The 18,975-nt window shown below is 46.1% G+C and overlaps 3 protein-coding genes across 5 annotated transcripts in view; 2 read left to right on the top strand and 1 right to left on the bottom strand.

The window, feature by feature from the left end:
- DLGAP5 (DLG associated protein 5) overlaps positions 1–18,975 on the top strand; it is a 228,731-nt gene that overhangs the window by 57,940 nt on the left and 151,816 nt on the right. The window lies entirely within an intron of this gene.
- SOCS4 (suppressor of cytokine signaling 4) lies at positions 10,501–18,929 on the bottom strand. Of its 2 annotated transcripts, none has more exons than XM_051768824.1 (2): positions 18,798–18,929; positions 10,501–12,365 (listed from the first exon to the last, which is right to left on the bottom strand). In XM_051768824.1, exon 2 carries the CDS (start codon positions 12,264–12,266, stop codon positions 10,971–10,973), a length of 1,296 nt encoding a protein of 431 aa, XP_051624784.1. In that variant the 5' UTR covers positions 12,267–12,365; positions 18,798–18,929; the 3' UTR covers positions 10,501–10,970. The 2 variants fall into 2 exon arrangements, with proteins under 2 accessions (XP_051624784.1, XP_051624785.1); XM_051768825.1 differs by lacking the exon at positions 18,798–18,929 and adding an exon at positions 16,771–16,937.
- WDHD1 (WD repeat and HMG-box DNA binding protein 1) overlaps positions 18,132–18,975 on the top strand; it is a 29,063-nt gene continuing 28,219 nt past the window's right edge. For both annotated transcript variants that reach the window (XM_051768787.1, XM_051768785.1), the window contains exon 1: positions 18,132–18,630. The gene's annotated coding sequence lies outside the window, so the exon portion shown is untranslated. The remainder of the gene's footprint in view (positions 18,631–18,975) is intronic.

Raw genomic sequence — 18,975 nt, 5'->3', positions numbered from 1 at the left:
CCCCGGCCTTGGTTAACACAGAGCCCGCTCCGCTCCACCACCGCTCCCGCATCCATCCCTTGTTTCCCGTTTGGAATTTCTCCGGGACGCGGAGCATCTCCTTGTTTTAGTTTCGGGGCCGGCAGCGCCGAGCGACTGTTGCAACACAAATAACACGAATAACATTTCCTGGGTGATATTCCAGCCCGTGACCTGAGCAAACCAGTCTCATTCTGGACCGTGTCACTCTCCTTCCTCGGCGCTACTTTATCCAAACACATTCTGGGAAAACAACAAGATATGCTGCCAAAATAGCAGAGAGAACCAACTCCCCAAACAGGAGGCCTTCCCCGAGCGCCACGGGTTTAACGAAGTAACAGGAGGTAAAAAACAACCAGTGCAATGCTCTTTAAACTTCTGAATAGCTCCTAATCACACACATTGTTCCTGAAGTACAAGTAGGTAGGAGCAAGGATTGCAGGATCAGACTCCAGCAAACTGGAGGGGAAAATGAGTGGACTTTCCCTCAAAGATTTCGCAGCCAGCACTAAGGTTGGCTCTGCTACTTCTAGAAATTACTTTTCTTTTAGACAACATACAGATTAACGCCTGCTAAAACGTATTTTCTTAACTAAAAATGAGCTGTAATTAGCAAATGAATCAAGTGCACTTTTGTGGAGATCCACTCTCATTCATTCACCGATTTGCAGTCAGTTGTTTGCAATGACTCTCCCTAAAGACAGAAATTGAGACACACTATAATATTTAGCCTGTAAATCCAGAATCATAAAATCACGGAACATCCTGAGTTAGAAGGGACCCACGAGGATCATCAAGTCCAACTCCTGGCCCTGCACAGGACACCCCAACAATCCCACCATGTGCCTGAGAGCCTTGTCCAATACAATACAACATAACCTTTTCGTGTTTTCTTCAAAATAATTTCATACGGTAACGCTTATTTTGATTTAGAGATGAGTAAAGCACACATTGCCAAAGCAGGCTGGCCACTGCCCGAGTTCCTCTTCCTTGAGCCTTCACTTGTGGCCACTGATGGACTTTTGACCCAACCTGGCAAGGCCATGAATGTGTTCTGCTTTTCTATAAAACTAGATAAGTAAAAGTCTCGTATTGGAGTACAAATATGATAGAGCTGCTGGTGGAAGGGGCAGTGACAGAGGGAATTTTGGATGCTCGTGACAGAGCTGCAGCCATCAGGAGATGGAGGGAGGTGTACACTTTTTGGGTTTGCTTTACTCCCTCCCCCTGAGCATTTCAGGTTTAGGTGGATAAGTCCCACTTGTGATTTCAGCTGTTGCAGTATTGAATTTCGGGTGCTAAAGCCGCGTGTTATTTGTGTGGCAACAAACGCGCCATTTTTAGCTCATAAAGTGTTGAATGGATTTATCTGGAATAATTTCTACCCTAACGTGGCCAAACATTCGGCAAACGGGGTTCCAAAGTCTGCCTTCAGGAGTGCTCTTTGATGACACTGTGTGGGTGTCAAAATAATTAGGACAGGAGATTACAAAGCAGGGACACAACCATAGTTTGGGAAGCCTTTGGAAAGAGGTGGCTCCGGTTCCTCAGTTTCCCTGCCTCCCTTTTCCTTCCTTTTCAGTCTTCTTCCTCCTCCTTCTTTCCCCCCCTCAATAATCCTGCCTGTCTGGAATCACAATAAAAGGAGCACATCGGATAAGCCAAGGGATTATTTCCTTATGCTTTTGCTATTATATGAAGCACAATATCAAAGCATTCCGTGCATCCTCCCAGCTCCTGTGAAAGAAAGGATCCTTTTATTCCTCAGGTAGCCTTTTGTCTAGCCAAGAATCTGCCGCCCACTCGGGTAATTTGTACCAACAGATCATACCTGTGGTAGCAGAAGATCCTGTCAGGAGGGAATATCCAGCAGAAACCAGGCATTACTCATGTATGAGAAAGGCTGGTAGGGAATGGGGGGAGAGCTGATTTTTTTTTTGGATTTAATAGGAGGAGAGGTAGACTTGGGAAGAGGCTTTTGCTCCAATAGGGAATTTTTTTTTTTATCTTACCTTAATAAATGTGTGTGTTCTTAGTGAGTCAACAAAGTGCCTCATCCGGCTGGGTGCTCAAACTCACACCCTCCCACTCAGTGCCCTCTTTATATCTTCCCTAATAAAATATTCTATTTCCCCTTCACATCTGCCCTCTCCTTGGGCACGGGACCAAGATTCCTGGTGTACAAGGATACCAGAGCCAGCAACATCACTCTGAGATATAATTTGGCTTGCAGAGTATAAAAATGACAGGATGTTCCTGTGGCCAAATCTGCGGTACCTCGGTGGCAATGGGTTCTCTAGTCTGATGCCAGTGGTTCTGCTGGAAAGGGATGGATAAGGACAGCCTTCAGCTTGCCCTCAGCTTCCAGCTTGCCAGGTCAAAGATGTCCTGAAGAATGAGGAAAAACGGGAGCACCCTTTGTTTGAAGCATTAGAGGCCTCTGGAATAACACCACGGAGCTGATGAAGTAAAGAAATTAAGGTTGGGTGGCTGTTCATTTCTAATATGCTGAAACCATCCAAAAATATCCAAACCCCTGAAATTATCTAATTTTGCAACTGTGCAAATGTCACTTTTAGCAGAGCTACTCTTTTGCCCCTGCCCTCTCTCCCCCAGGATTTCTAGAGACCTTTCCTGCTGCCCTTAAGTCAGAACACAAGAAGTTTTGGATGGCTCCAAACAACACAGACAGTGCTCAGATTGATTTTTCTTGACTAAATTTGCTTGATTTTTTTTTTTCTTTTCTAGGCTTTGGATATCAATTAAAAGAACACAACTCTTTTGTCTTGTGTGTTGCTCCCCTCAAAATAATGAACTGTTTAATACACTAGAGGCAATTTCAAATTATCTAGTTTAATGAGGAAGGTTGTGACGGAAGATTTATTACCCTTTCTGATCTGCTAATGTATTTTCCCAACCATCCCAGCAGAACCAATCACTGCATTTTCATTATACACTCTATTTTCAGGGGTTCATTAGTTGTAGACTAAAAATAACAGTGAAGGTCTCAGTCTGAAAGCTAATCCAATTTTTTTTAATTGGAAACAAAATTTGATCAGACAACTTTCTAATCATAACAGCATCAAGCATCAAGACCCTGACGAGGTGTTTTGTCCAATTTGAAACTTCATGTGGCTACACAAAAAGACCTGACCTAGAAATACAATCATGGAACTACTAAGAAGGACAAACCCAACCTTTTCCTTAAACAAAAACTCCCAAATTAGCACAAGCCATGGTCTGTGGTCTAGTTCAGTTGATGCACACTAAAAATAAAAGCTCTGGCAACGAACCTGTTCAGCTGAGACAAACTCAGAGATGCTCTGAGCTAGTGGCTGAGTATGAGACTTTAGAAATAATTAAGATTTTTTTTTTTTTAAATAAGATGGAAGAGCCTCCCAGATAGCCAAAGGGCCTCCTACCTCAAAGCCTGATTCAATCTTAAATTGGCATTCCTGGAATTGCCTTTGTGCTGTTGGATCACAGTATGTAACACTGGCTGCTGTTTTTCCTGCTGCATCATTTTTACACACAAGACCCACAGGAATAGCAAAGAGAGAGACAAGGAGGTTTGGATTTTACAGGGGATGCTCTTTGCAAAACAGTGTCACTCCTGTGGAGTGTGGGAGTGTGGAGATGTGCTGCCTGTGTGGCAGCTGCCCTGCAAGGCCATCAGCCTCATGTCTCTACAGTGGTAGAGGGAAGAGGGATCCGTATTCCCAAGGACCAGCTTTAGCAGAGGGACCTTAACTTTGGTCCTCTACACAGGCCAGACACCCTTACAGGGTGATGAGCCTGCTGTGACCTTTAATTATGATGTTTCTATATTCATCATAGAATGGTTTGGGATTGGAAAGGACCTTAGAAGTCATCCAGTTCCAACCTCCTGCCATGGGAGCCCCATCCAACCTGGCCTGGAACCCTTCCAGGGACTGGGCAGCCACAGCTTCTCTTGGCAACCTGTGCCAGGGCCTCACCACCCTCACAGTATAGAATTTCTTCCTCGTGTCTAATCTAAACCTACTCTCTTTTAATTTGAATCCATTGCCCCTTCTCCTGTCATTCCATGACCATGTGAAAAGTCCCTCTCCATCTTTCTTGTCGTCTCCCTTCAGGTACCGGAAGGCCACAATTAGGTCACCTCCAAACCTTCTCTTTTCCATGCTGAACAATCCCAATTCTCTCAGCCTTTCCTCATAGGAGAGATGTTCCACCCCTCTGATCACGTCGTGGCAACCACAGGAGCTGTTCTTGATCCAGGTATCCCTGACACTGCTCCCAGATCCATGCCTTTCAAGGGATTCTCCCCAGCAATAAAACAACTGGAGTACCCACACGAGGATATCCGTGGGGCACTTGTCAGTCATTCCTAACCCTGGAGGATCCCTCAAGGAACAGGTTTGCAACGACCTACCTGGGGGGAGGCTGGGCTGAGGATGTGTTTTGGCCAGATAACGCATCACCCAGACACCCAGGGGATTTTTAAAAGGGATGTAGGGAAGAGGGAAGTTATTGCACCTCACGCTATAGATTTCACATGCATAAATTATACATTTACGTTCAAAACTCTATTATTCATAGAGTTGAGTAAACAAGTATTGATTTTTACACTGTAGCACAGATGAGTATTTGTAGTGATGCAGGGGCTCCTCTTCCACCCTCGGTAACTCTGACCTCATCAGTGCTCCCTGGGCAAGGAATATCCTTTAACAAGGATGATCAAGTTTAAAACCAGTCGGCTGCTGCTGTTGGGAATGGAAATCAATGTGCATTTCCTTCTGAACGGACAACTCCTCCACCCACACCGCGTCACATGAGGCTCTTTGAGATGCTGAACCAGACAGACACTGGCAGAAAACAAGAAAGGATGTGTGAAACCATCTCAGCTCACACAGAGCAGCCTCAGCTCTCCCACTTGATGGGAAGAGGGAAAGACACACTGGTCGTTTGAGCAGAGCAGAATAAATAAGCTTAAGTGCATTTAACAAGTGGTATTACTGCAGAGATCACATTCAAGCCTTTGCCAAGGGTCCTGCTACCAGTGTGTGAGCTCATGTCAAGATTTCTCTCTATTAAATATTTCTCTCTATTAAATATTTCTCTCCATTAAATATATGATACCACGTTTAGGGGTGGCAGAGAAAAAAAAACCCTTTAACTGAGCTTTCCAGTGCTCCGTCATTTCAGAGGTTAACCAAAATCACTTACTTCATAGCTAACTTTGCTATATTGAATCAATGAACAAGTTCCTTATTGGATTTTTATTGCAGATAAAATTGACAGCGAAAATCACTGGGATATACTTAAAAATGGGAAGGAAATGTACGTTTACAATAAAAAGGTCTCTGAAGGTCTCTTGTTTCATAGGAAGGAAGCTGTCTTTATAGTGCATGAACTATAAAAAATGATTAAAACTGAAGAGAGACAGGAAGCTGATAATTTGATTTATCATCTTAATGGCTGTGATTCATGAATAAATAATATAATGGTTTATGTCTCTCTTGTAAAAGAAGTAGAGAAGAGCAATTTGTCTAATAAATGACTTCAAAAATTACAGCTGAGTCTTGTTTGCCACGTTTGTTCTATTTAAAAAGAATGAGTGAGTATCTTATTTCTTATTACTTACTAGGACATTTGCTGTATTATTTATAAGAGTCAAAAACCTTAACTAAAAGCCACTCATCTCTGACCACAGTCTCCCATTAGCTTTAAATTCAGGAAAGAGAAAAGGATTGATCACTAGATCAATAAATCTAACCTTGGATCTGACTAAAAGCTTCCTTTAACCTCCTTCCTCCAGCATCCTTTTTCAAAATTAAAGTATCCCCCTTTTTAATTATTTAAGAGCATGTCAATTTTACAGTAAGGCCCTGTATGGCTGCATCATGCAAGGATTTCTTTACACTGGAGGCACACCAGCATCTTTAAAAGGAAAGCATTTAAATCATGATAATTTGTTGTTTGTTTGTTTGTTTGTTTTAAAGCTGCTATAGATACACATATCCTGCTCCAAATACGCCCTGGATTTCATCAAGACAAGCGCTGAGAATTGAAAAATCGAGAAGAAATGTGTATTCCCAATTATCAGGCACACAAACTACCCCAAGCCCATCAATGACGCTGCTGGAGTTGAAGTCGCTCTGTATCGACGGCCCTGGGCCAGCGACTGACATTGTTATAGAGCTGCAAAAAGTCACTCCAGGCAAAAGCAAACTCCAGAGGACACGATTAATGGAAAGAGTGTTTAATTTTTTTTTAAACCATCCTGTAAAAATAGCTTGTATATGCAGTTTGGCCAGCGTGCATCAAGAGCCTGACCTGTTTTTTCCCCCCCTTACATCAAAATAATTTACCAGAATCGGATCTTTTCCCTTACCAGAAGCTGTTCACACCAGTTCAATATGCTCTGTTTGTACTGCCCTGCCATGGGACAGCCTTCAAAACAGTACAAAACACATCATGCAGACACAATTCCTGATGCAAAGTGGGCTGGGTGCCCCAAAACAGGGGGGGCTGTGTTGAGCTTGTGTTTTTTTGGCACATCTCAGCACCTTTCCTTGTTCCACATTTAATTTTCATCCTGAAGAATCTGGGATTTCTGTCTCGGCAGGATTTGGGCTTAGAAGAGAGGTTGTGGACTCCCCATCCCTGGAAGTGTTCAAGATCAGGCTGGATGGGGCTTGGAGCAACCTGGGATAGTGGAAGGTGTCCCTGCCCGTGGCAGGGGGTTGGAACTGGATGATCTGGTAGGTCCCTTCCAACCCAAACCATTCTGTGGGATTCTGTGATTCTAGAAATAGGAAATTCTTACCCTGTTTTTGAGGCTAATTTTTTTAGAGGGCTTCAGCACTGAACTTCAAGTCTTGGTTATCTTTGGATCAAGGTGTCCTACAGTGGTATTGGAATGAGCAGCACTGATAAGACTGTTAATAACAGCAGCAGGAGGAAAACTTTAGGATGACATTTTTTGGCATATTGTAAAAAAAAAAAGAGGGAAGGAAGGGAGAAAAAGGTACGTGGATTTCAACACAATAGACCTTTTGAGTTCTTATCTTTTCTAAAACATGTGTAGTTCATGCTATGGATCTTTCACAGACTGCACGTGTATACACGACTCAATGTCATTAGGGACCAGTGTCACACAGGTGGACAAATAAAACAGGAAAAAATAGGATGAACTTCCACAAAATCTCATTTATCAATACTTTCTATGCACGTCTCTAAAAAAAATGCAATTAACTGCCCCCCAGTCCAAAGGCACTATTTTTATGCACTGCACCTTCTTCCCCCAACTGCTGTATTATATAGGTCTCCTAAATTTGGAGTGCTCAAGATGTTTTTGGGGTAAGTGATGCATCAACTCATGTCAAAACAATGTAGGCTGCATCCAGAATGACACTGAAATGCAGTGCTTTGGGGAATGATACCCCAAAAAATGTTCTCTCATGGCCTTTCATTCTGAGGGGACAAAACCTTTGCTGAATGTGAAAATGATGGTGGCCTTGGCTAACTTCTGAAGTACAGCTTTTGGTCCCAATCTATCTTTTATGCTCTTGCCATAAAAATACTGCTAATCTCCAGCTAAAATTATGAGCTTTTTGCCCTAATTAAGAGTTTTCTGAAAGAGAATTTTAACCAAGCAGACTGCAAATACCTCTGATGTCACTACAGATCTTGTACCAGATACAGTTCCTTCGTACTGTAACCACCCAAGCCACAGCCCACCATCCCCCCATGACAGTGGAAAAAAGCAGAGCAGCCATGAACCCTATGCTGTATTTAGAAATTAGCAGTAATAAGGCGAAAAATAAACTTATTAGCATAAAGCTGCCCTTGGTAAAATACAGTTTGTGCAAAAGGCAAGGAATGGAAGGAGCACAAGGAAAATACTACAGAAAAAAAGGGCAATTTTTCTGACATCAGCCACGCAGTCCCATTTGCATAGGGAGGAGGGAGAATCTCAGCTGGTATAAGCCATTATAAGTGTATCCATGAAGCCACACTGATTCACAGCAGCTGAGAGTTTGTCCTGTAGTGTGTTCATCCATGTGCAATGCCATGGATTGATGTGTTAGCATTTTCTCCCCGGAGACTTCGGTTCAGAACCTATTTAAAACCCAGTGAAAACCAATGGGCTGGTCTCCAGGCAGATGTCCCTGGAAATCTGTTTGCATCATCACAGTGGCAGCAGCTCGGTGGAGAGGGTTTTATCTGCTCAGGTGGGGGTGAGGGCAGGGTGGCAGGTCCTCAGTGGAGTTGCATGGCAAAGCTTCCTTGGTAACTCCTGAGCAGCCAGATTGCGGGAGGGATTTGATGTCCACAAATCTGTAGGATTCTGTATAAGGTGAAATTAAAAGATTCAAGCAGAAGTATTGCTTAGGCTTAGTCTGCAGTCTTGGAGAGAAACTCTGTGCTCTACCACTCCTTGCCCAAACACAGATTCCCAAGGGATCAGTGATGGGCCCATTTTTGTTGGACTTACCCATCAATTACCTGGATGAATGGACAGAGTGTACCCTCAGCAGGTTTGCTGATGATACAAAATTAGGAGGAGTGGCTGACACACCACCAGGCTGTGCTGACATTCAACCAGACCTGGACAGGCTGGAGGGACAGGAAGAGAGGAACCTAAGGAAGTTCAACCAGGGTCCTGCACCTGGGGAGGAATAACCCCCTGCACCAGTCCAGGCTGGGACTGACTTGCTGGAGAAGGACCTGGGGGTCCTGGTGGACAAGTTCACCATGAGCCAGCATTGTGCCCTGGGAGCCAAGAAAACCACTGGTATCCTGGGCTGTATGGAGAAGAATGTGCCCAGCAGGTTGATGGAGGTGATCCTGCCCCTCTCCTCCACCCTGCTGTGGGCTCATCTGGAGTCATGTGTCCAGTTCTGTGCTGCCTAGTGCAGGAAAGACAAGGAATTACTGGAGCAGGTCCAGTGGAGGAGGGCCGTGAAGATGATGAAGGGACTGGAGCACCTCTCTGATGAGGAAAGGCTGAGGGAGCTGGGCCTCAGCTCTGGAGAAGACACAACAGAGAGGGGAACCTATTAATCCATACAAATAAATACCTGTCAAGAGGATGGGAACCAATTCTTTCCAGCAGTGCCCTGAGACAGGACAAGGAGCAATGGGCACAAACTGAAATACAGGAGTTCCACCTGAATATGAGGAAAAATTTCTCTACCATGAGGGCGACTGAGCCCTGGAACAGGCTCAGAGAGGCTGTGGAGTCTCCTTCTCTGGAGACACTCAAAACCCACTGGATGTGATCCTGTGCATCCTGCTCTAGGTGAGCCTGCTTGAGCAGGTGGATTTGACTGGAGGATCTCCAGATCTCCCTTCCAAGGCCAACCATTCTGTGATAACCTCAGGCACAGGTCATTTGGATGTTTTGATAACATGTTTGTAATTCTGCGGGCTCGGGGCTCAGTTTCAGAAGCGTTTTGAGAGGACACAAACGCTCCCTGTGATCAAAGGAGAGGAAACAGCGTGGTTGTTGTAGCTACAATTACATCATCCCACATACTCTTGGCAGGGGAGTTCAGGGTCCAGTTTTGGGGGAGGAGATGAAGCACATCCAGGCAAAGGGAACAGAACTGCAGATCCCTGCTGCACCTCCTGGAGCTGCACCCCCAGGCCAGCCTGGAGAGCCGTGGAGTTTCCTGCCTGAACCCGGATCCACTGAGCCTCAGTGGGATTCCACCAAGAACTCAGCAGCAGATCTGCCTATCCATGTAATGTAAGTAATGCTTTCAGGAGCATTATCCATGCATGGTTTTCCCGTACATGGAATTTGGCAGGAAGCCACCCGACCGAATGCTTCACATTGCAAGAAAAACCTGCAGACTTTTTTTTTCCTTTCCTAACTAACTACACTTATTAAAAAAGCAACCCCCCTAGTAACCAAGTAGGAAGGTTACTCATCATCACCTCAGGCTCACCCATGCAGGATGAGATAGTTTAATATGCAGATTTTTAAGGAAATATCTTCCTTCTCACCCTCCCACCCCGTGTTTTATCATTTCACCAGCGGCAGCTCCTCTAGTGAAAACTGGGTATTTCATACAATGAAATAGTAACACAGAAACAGAGTTTCCAAGTCCAAGCCCCATCTATCATAAATAACGACATCATTATTCCTTCCAGACACTGATCAAATCCCAGTTTACGAGCAGTTTGCTTTTTACTGCTATTATACAAAATGAAAAGCTGTTCCAGCACCCCGCAGCTCTGACAACGAGGAGCCTTCCTCTTTTTCCATCCAAAATCTTTCCAGGACCAGTTTGTACATGTTTGTTCCTGCACTGAGTGTTGTCCTTAACTTGAATTGTTTTTCCTCTCCCTGGTATTTAGTCCCCTGATGTATTTTTAGAAAGATCATATCCTCTTTCCAACTTCATTTTGCTCGGAATAGTAATGTTAGAAATAGACTGATGAATTTACTGCGCTGGGTACGGACAGACACATACACACACACAAAGATTAGGGCACTCATTTTAAAAGAAATGCAGAAAATACAGATGAGTCAATCTTTAGTTAACAGTGCATTATTTCAAACACGTCAGCAACACATGTCAACTACAATAGAAAAGACAGATCAAGTTCAAAACTGATTTTTAGGGGTTTTCAGATCTAACGACTATCCATCTATAGAAATACCAGAAAGTCTACCTGGAATTCCATAAAACTCTAGTCTGGGAACAGTACCAAAAGCCCACAATGAATATAATTTCTAAAAAAAGAGAGCTGGGAAGACTCAAAAGTACATTGGGATAAAAGAGCCTTAGACAGAGACTAGTTTGGGTGGTAAATAATCTGCAGAAAAAGAAAAAAATAATCAAATTGCTATTAAAAAAAAAAATAAACCTAGAAGGAAAAAAAAGACTGAACATACTATTGCCTGTTGAGAGACAATTTCTTTCGGAGACAACTTCTTTCACAAAAATATTTTTCTAGCTTTGCTGCTCTGGTACATCAATCCTGAGCACTCTAACTTTTGACTTATAGTGATATTCCTTCAGATACAGCTTCACCGAGGGAGGAATGGGAAGTGCATCGATCCCATCGTAAGTCGTACAGTTGCAAATGACCGTTCTGCATATATGCTGAAGGGAGAAAGGGAAAGTCCTGTTCAGGGGGGTGGACAAAAGGGGTTCAAAGAACATACAGGAACTTGGATCTTTGTAGTGTTCTAGGAGTCCCGTGATGTCAGGGGAGTGGAAGACACAAGGGTCGTGGGCATCAAAGCTGAAGTTGTGGTTCCACTGCTCGATCCGCGCGTGGAGGGAGCGACTGTAGCGCCTGAAGCTCACGGAAAACAAATAGTCTTCCTGGGCAGAATCTCGTAGCAAAAATGTCCCCTCTGGCTTTCCTTCCAGCAGCGCCTCAGCTGCATATTTATCCATGACTCCCCAGTAGCAGGGATTGTTATTGATCTGGAGGAGGTCTGGGACGAGGCAGTGGACATAATCGATCTGCGTGTGGTATTTCGGGGGCGTTTCCATCCGCAGCAGCTCATCATCCGTCTCCCACTTGGGCTTGTTCCTTTTTCTAGAACTTGTGCACAGAGTTATGACTTCGTCATCGGAGTCCATGTCGCTCTCATCCCTACTGCTCCTTGTCACCTTACCTGTGGCCTCACCTCGGGAGGAGCCGCTGTCGGTGAAGTCGCAGGACGGGGAGGGAGAGTCCATCCCCCCGTTGGCAACCTCATCGCCTCCCCGCTGATCCTCCCTTTCCTCGTGCTGGGATAAATCAGCAATTATCCAGTCTTCCGCTTTCGGACTTATGGGGGCCGTGTGCCTTTTGATCAAGTGCCACCGGAACGCCAGCTCCGAGCGCGGGGGGAAAGGACACTTATCCAGCATCAGTTCACTGATATGGATTTTCCTTTTGGATGGCAGTCCTGAGGCGTGCCGGCTGCTGCAGTTCTTTATGGGAAAGCACTGGCCCACAGCATCTTGGAGCTTCTGCTTGAGAGAGCGGCCCAAAAACCTGTGGCCGCAGGACCGGTCGAGATCCAGCTCGATGGACGAGCAGCTGTATTTCCTCTCTTGGCTCCTTAAATTAGCCCCCGCTCTTCCCCCAGCGCTTGCCGTTTCGGCATCAGGACAGTGCTCGCTCTTTTTGGACCAGGAAAGCTTCTTCCCACTCCAGACATACCCATCCTTCCTGTCGGCGCTCCTGCTCCGGCTGCTTTTGGGCCTCACGTCTGCGTTTTTAGCGCCGCCGTCCTTGTTTTCTGCCATTGTGACAGCTTTGCTTCACAAGTTGCCAGGAAGCGCAGTGTGCTTCTTGGAGGGTTTCTCTACATAAGGAGGCTTCCTCGAGGCACTTTCTGGAAATATCTGAGGAGAAAAGAAAGCACAGCTCAGTTCTGCACAGGCAATCCAACGTCACTGCTGGATACAGGACAACAGCCACGATCAGTTGCTGGCCGTGTAAAAATCATATCCTCGAGGTGAATTCACAAGCACACCCCAAACATACCAGCCTGATCCCAGAAAAAGCTCAATTAACCCTTCCTTGGGAAAATCATCCTCCAGAACAAACCATCTTATGTGGTTTTGGGGAATCCGTTCTGACTATGCATTTTAGGTGTTGGCAATCCCCTTGTGCCAGGGTCAGTTCCTAAAGGAAACCCTTCCCGTGGCAGGTGAGACTGCTTTGGCTGTTTATGGAGCAAATTCTGCATCTCTTCCAAAAAACCTTTCAAGAAGGAACAAACCAGAACAGAAACAACTAGGTCAGAGTACAAAGAGCTACTGTACCTAGATGATATGCCTGTTTGCTACTAATCCATGGGGTGGGATGCCAGAGATCTGTTTCTTAACTGACACTTTTGGGTCACTTTCTGGATGAAAAAAAATAAAAAATTAAATTTTATCAGTCACAGATTCCGTCAGTTTTTGAAAGCTGTTTTCCTCTGCCTTTTCAAACGGAGGTAGGAAATACAGAGTCCCCAAGGGATTGAAATATCTGGGGCTTTACATACTGAAAAGGATTAAAACAATCCAGTCCCTTACTAAAAGCAATTTTAAAAGGCCGTGAAAGATGGAACTGCTTATTACTCATTAGAGAAGGAAGTTTACATTATTAAAATCGGTGTTTCTCTGAGACCTACGCTCGCTGATTTCATTTTCTTTTGTTTCCAGAGGTGTATTGAATTCTCAAACAGATGAGAGGTTTCCTTTTGAATGCTGCACCTTGAAAAACAGATTAAAAAAAAAAAATCCTCTTTTGATTACTCAGTCGAAAACAGAGCAGGGTTTTTTCAAGGTACACAGACAGCAATATGGTATGGATGCTATACCCCCCCCAGGCATGGCAGGATGTAGAAATATTTCCCATCATCTATCATGATATTCTACAATTCTGTGATGCTTTTGCACCAAAACCAAGCACAGGTCCTCTGTTCCACCGGGGTTTTTCAGCTGTGGGTTTTCTGTTGTGTTGTTTTGGGTTTGGGTTTTGTTTTGTTTTGTTTTTTTTTAAACAACTAATTGACACGGTAAATCCTAAGCAGGAAAAGAAAAGGGCATCCACTTCCTCTCTCCATTCAATCCATTCTCATCATCAGGATTAGCCAGCATGACACAACCTCTCTGTGGTCCCCCGGGGCTGCGCAGGCTGAGTTCGAGCCTCTGCTTTCAGTAAGAGAACAAGACAGCCGTGCCAAAAGGCTCACAGGCAATCTGCGGGCCAAATGCAGCCCAGATGGAACTTTCACCCAGGAATTTTTCACATTGCATTCCTTATTTAAAACCCACGAACCCGAGAGAGCTGAGTGGGGGAAAGGAAAAGGGAGGCGAAGGGAGGAGATGCAGAAATGGAGAGCGAGGGTAAGAGAGGTTAAATATTGCAGATGTGTTGGGAAAAAATGGGATTAGAGCAATGCAGATGAATAGTTCCTTGCTGGTACCAAGTGGAATCATAGAACAGGGTCCATATTCCAGTAATTATAAATCAAAGATTAAACTAAAGATTTATTTTTCTTCTCTCAGGATTTTGCAAATCGCTTTTCACCGAAAGCATTGCAAGACACAATGAAGACAGAAGGAAGGCAATATTTATAAGTGAGACTCAAAACATCTTTACTGAGACCAGGGTTCATTCATTGCTTTTGCAACATTGATATTTTTCATCCAGAAACAACCAGAGTGGAGCACTGAATTTTCTCCACAATTAAAAAAAGAGGAGAAAAAGCATTCTCATTGACCCTGGTGATAATCTGAAGTAACTGAAGAAAAAAAGTTATTCTAGATTTATCCTGTAGTAAAAATACATTAACTCTCTATATATGGGATTTTTAATTGGGCAGAGAGAGACATCACTGAGGTTGCAAAGTCAAGTACTTAAAAATTAGGATATGACAGTTTGTAATTGCTTTTGAAACCTTCAATTATCTCATTCTGCTCATCCAGCCCATATAAGGGATAAGAACATGCAGAATATGGGCTTTTAATTAAAAACTGCAAAACAAACAAAACCCAGAAGTTGGAAAGGCCCATTATTTCCTGACTTGAGCCTTCCAACTGAAAGAAGCTCAGTGTTTCACAGAATTTTTGGGTTGCTGTTGTGGTTAACTGTGAAGCCACCTTCCCCTTTGCACCTTTTCTCTATCACAAACCATTAGTGGCACCTGAGCCCTGAAAGTGGAGCTGGAGGAGCAGCACGTGATGCTGTAAAGCCACGCACCATTAGCCAGAGCTGCTTCCCTGGGGTTTGGAGGCTGCTGGAACCCAGGCGCCAGCTCTGCCACGTCAGAGCAGGAATTGCTAATCAGGCAGAACACCAGAGCTGTGAAAAGAGCAGGGAATAAATGAAGAAAAAAAGGGATGTCACCCTACCAAAGCCAGGCTTGAGCTGTGTGAAGGAACAGTGGTCAGCTTGACTGAGGAGATAAAACCTCTTTTCCCAAATGTGTTACAAACATCCGTGTGCTCGCAGGAGAGCTGCCTTCCAAAACATCAGCCACAGGGTATTTAGGTGCCCAAATCCCGCTGTCTGGCATTACAGGAAGGGATCACACCTTCACACCCTTCCAAATCCATGATTCACAGCCCCACCAACAAAATGGGGACCAAAAATAACTGAGTGTGTCGGAAAGAGAAAGGCATAAAGGGCAGGGATGCATTCAGAGCTCTATTACCACTCCGGGCTATCCATCTAAACCAGCTCTTCCTTTCAGTGCAGCATCCGAGGGAAATGCCATGTACATCCATTAACGGCTGGAGAGGAGGGCGAGGATAAAAGAGGGGGAAGACAGAGTGTACTTTTCCCTACAGGGCAAGGTTAAATGGAGGGGCCCAGCGCTGTGCAGCTCACACACACACCACTGCTGAGCTCCTTTTGGGGGATATTATTAGTGTCCTGCCTCCAAAAGCCTTCTCCTGCACGGGGACACCTCAGGCATCTCCGAAGCCGATGGATTTGACAAAACCCTTATGCTGGAAACTCTTCCCCCTGAGGAAACGGCCAAGATAAAGCAACGAGCAGGGACGAGCAGAGTTCATTTCAGGCCACAGGACCCGGCTTGTGGTCCAAGGTTACCCAACACTGTCACAGCCACAGTCCCTGGGGACAAGCAGAGAGCTGGGTGGGTTTTGTTGGTGGGTTTGTGATGTGCCCAGCTCCCTCCTTCAGAGGTTCCCCTCTCCTGTCTGCAGACAAGATGCTTTTCCTTTCAAGAGCTGATGCCTCAACACTAAGACTTCAAGCCCAGACTAAAAGCAATATCCAGTCTCTATTTGGAGGAATAACAATATTACCTCCTCGCCAGGGGTAGGCTGCAATCCACAACTGTGATAAGGCAGAGACAGCCTCACCATATGTCTAATTAAATCAGTGGCAAATACTCAATGACTCCAATAGGAGAATCAAAACCATAAGCGTAGACAGACCCTTTTTTTTTTTAATTATTATTCATTCAATAAATACTTAAATACTGAACTGCTTTAACTAGATACTTATGTCCTGAGCTGCTGGATCCTTGCCTGTGGCCCAAAGCCTCCAAGTCCTCTTCATCAAGCTGCTTCCCTTTGGGTATAATGAAGGAGCAGGGAATGTGGGCTCAGGGGAGCCATGGCATGGCTGAAAACCCCCAAGGATGGAGGTCCCACCACCTCTCCAGTGCTCCCACACTGCACAACCCTTCTAGTGAAGGAAGTACTAGGAAAGTTTTCTGTCCAAGCACACAAAGCCTCTCTGTATTATGCCTCTAATTAAACAAAAGAAGACTCACAAAGAACAATAAATCAATTTTGGGATTGTTACAGAAATTGGTGTTCTAGAGCTGATAAAATCCTGAGAGAGGAGAGCAAGCTGTAATAAGTTGGAGGACTTTTTCTTTCAACTTACATAAAAGTTATTTTAAAACAAAATCATACTGGTCACAAGCTGTTTTTGCTAATTTTGCCTGATTAGATTTTGGCCAGGAGACCACATTTTAAAACCTGACCTTCCCAACCTGTTGAGGATAACAACAAATCAAATTTTTCTTCCGTTTTGACTTTATTTTATGACACCGTCCAAAAATACTCGACTCCAGAAGCCTTTCCAGCAAATTAAAGCAATAACCACACACACACACACACACACAAAGGACTTTCTAAAGGTGCCAGTGGTAACCTACAATACTTCTTCCTTGGAAACACCCTTGATTTATCCCTAGAAGCGCAGGGGGAAGGGGGCTATGCCCAGCTAACCCCAACACTGGGGCTGTTTTATTCACAGCCAGGAGGTGGAACTGACCTGGAAGCAGCAGGTGCCAAAGGTGAGGGCTGCTCCTCTCTCCTGCTTTAACGAGGGCTCTGCTCGCGTGTGGAAGGAGAGATGCTCGCAGCGCTTTGCCAACCGCAGCAGCCTCCCGAGCACTAAATCAGCCAAAGCTTTATGGTCCATGACCAACGCTCCGTGCTCCACCCAGAAACCGAGCAGGAGAGCAGCGATTCCCGGCTCCCGCCCCGCTCGCAGCCACTCGCACCTATTAATCAAGTCGGCAGCAGGCTGAGCTCCCAGCCGGATTTAAAGCACAACTTTGCATTTCGTGCCGTGTCACTTGGGACGTGACAAAGCCACGGGGCCTGCAGTCCCTCGGCCAAGCGATCATGGGACCCTGCCACCCTCCCGAAAAGCCTCCCCCTGGTTTTCCCCGTGCCGCTCAAAGAGTTATCCCAGCAGGCAGCACCTCCAGACAAGGAATTTAGTTGTTTCTTAGAACCGAATGTAAAATGCTTTAGGCGCAGTTTGTATCAGAGCCTCTGACAAAATAAAATAATTAAGAAAAATAAACACATTCGACGCGCATTTGTCTCCATCCCAGGCAGTGGCTTGCAGCAAGAATAGCTTGGTCTTCCCACTCATCTGATAAGTGGTTCAGCTCGGAATCATTTCTCTAGAACAGATTACCCTCGCCAGAAATCACGATTTGCTGAAATATGTAGGTTACACCCATGGAAAACGTGTCTCTACACAGCTTCCACGAGGTTTAATAATGAAATCTGGCCATATGTATATATGTATATCATTTTTTCTTACAGAAGCATGCCTGCTTTGTAATCCTGTCACTTACTCATTCATGAAAGTACCAACAATGTGAGTGTTAGAGAGAACCACATTTCCAATATAAATAAATCACTCTGCTCACCCCAACCACCAATAACTCCCGCTGCAGAGCAAAATTGAAGATAAAAGGGTTTTGCCTGGAAGCAATTTTTTCTTCGAATCAGGAATAAACCGGGCCAGATCATTAGGGCTACATAAAGGGAAAACAGATAACTGCTGCTTCCCTCTTTATTCCAGGTATGTTGAGCTCTAGCGTTTTGGTTGTTTTTGGTTTGTTGGTTTGGTTTTTTGTTGTTTTTTTTTTTTTTTAATCCTTCGAGAAATCCACCACGATGCTTTCTTCCTATTTTTTCAGCCAAAAAAAAAAAAAAACAACAAAAAAAACCAGCTTGGCGATTTTCGCAGCGCAATCGCTACCTGCCTGCCTCCAACTCCACCTCGCGCACGCATCAGGATGGCCGCAATTCCAGAGTAATTCCATAATGACCAGAACGATCTCCGAAGGGGTTTGACCCCGCAGCCGGGTGAGCGCAGCCCCCGCTGCCACCGGGGTGCTGCCTAAGGGGGGGCGAAGGGCACTGCCCCACATTTGGGCTTTTCCTGCCGTTCCAGAGCTTCTGGAGGGGCTGCCATTAAACACGCACAGGGATGTATACACAGGGAACGTATATATGCACTATAAATGTCGGGATATACATCGGGCAGGGTTTTTTTTTCAGACGAACACCAAACGCCCGCCGGGGACCGAGATCCGCCGGTGACACAGCGCGGACCCGGGGCCGAGTCCCCCGCGGTGACAGGAGCCCTCGGACTGAACCCCCGCGGTGACAGGAGCCCCCAGCCCACCGGGTGACCGACAGGGACACCGACACCGGGCCGAGCCCCCGCGGTGACAGGGATCGGAGCCCGGCTCGAGTTCCTCCGGCGACAGCAGAGCCCGGACCGAGCCCCCCCGCTGACAGAGCGCAGAGCCCGGACCGAATCCCCTCGGTGACAGGCGACCCTGGACCGAACCCCCTCGGTGACAGGAGCCCCTGAGCCCCTCTGGTGACTGACAGGGGGCTCAGACCCCGGCCCGCCCCCGCCCGGTGACAGGACACCCCGATCCCCCCCGTACCGTGCCCGACAGGGGCTCAGCCCCCGATCCCCCCGGTGCCGGCGCTCGCACCCCTCTGCCGCCCCCCAGCCCCGCCGACCCCGCTCCCCGCACCCACCTCGCCGTGCCGCGATGTCGTCCCCCGGGGCGGCCGCTGTGTCCCGGGTGTGTCCCCAGCCGGGTGCCGGCGGTGCAGCCGCGGCCCCTCAGCCCTCAGCCGCCGCCGCCATCCCGCTGCCGGGGCCGCCCCGGCCCGGCCCGGCCCCGCCCCGGCGCTGACGGCGCGGGCCCGGCCC

Source organism: Manacus candei, unplaced genomic scaffold (genome assembly GCF_025592945.1).
Source record: "Manacus candei isolate 608988 ecotype Guabito, Panama unplaced genomic scaffold, ASM2559294v1 h1tg000097l, whole genome shotgun sequence".
Classification (NCBI taxonomy): Eukaryota; Metazoa; Chordata; class Aves; order Passeriformes; family Pipridae; genus Manacus; species Manacus candei.
The sequence above is the reverse complement of the archived record's forward strand: the minus strand, read 5'-3'. Positions and strand labels throughout refer to the sequence as shown.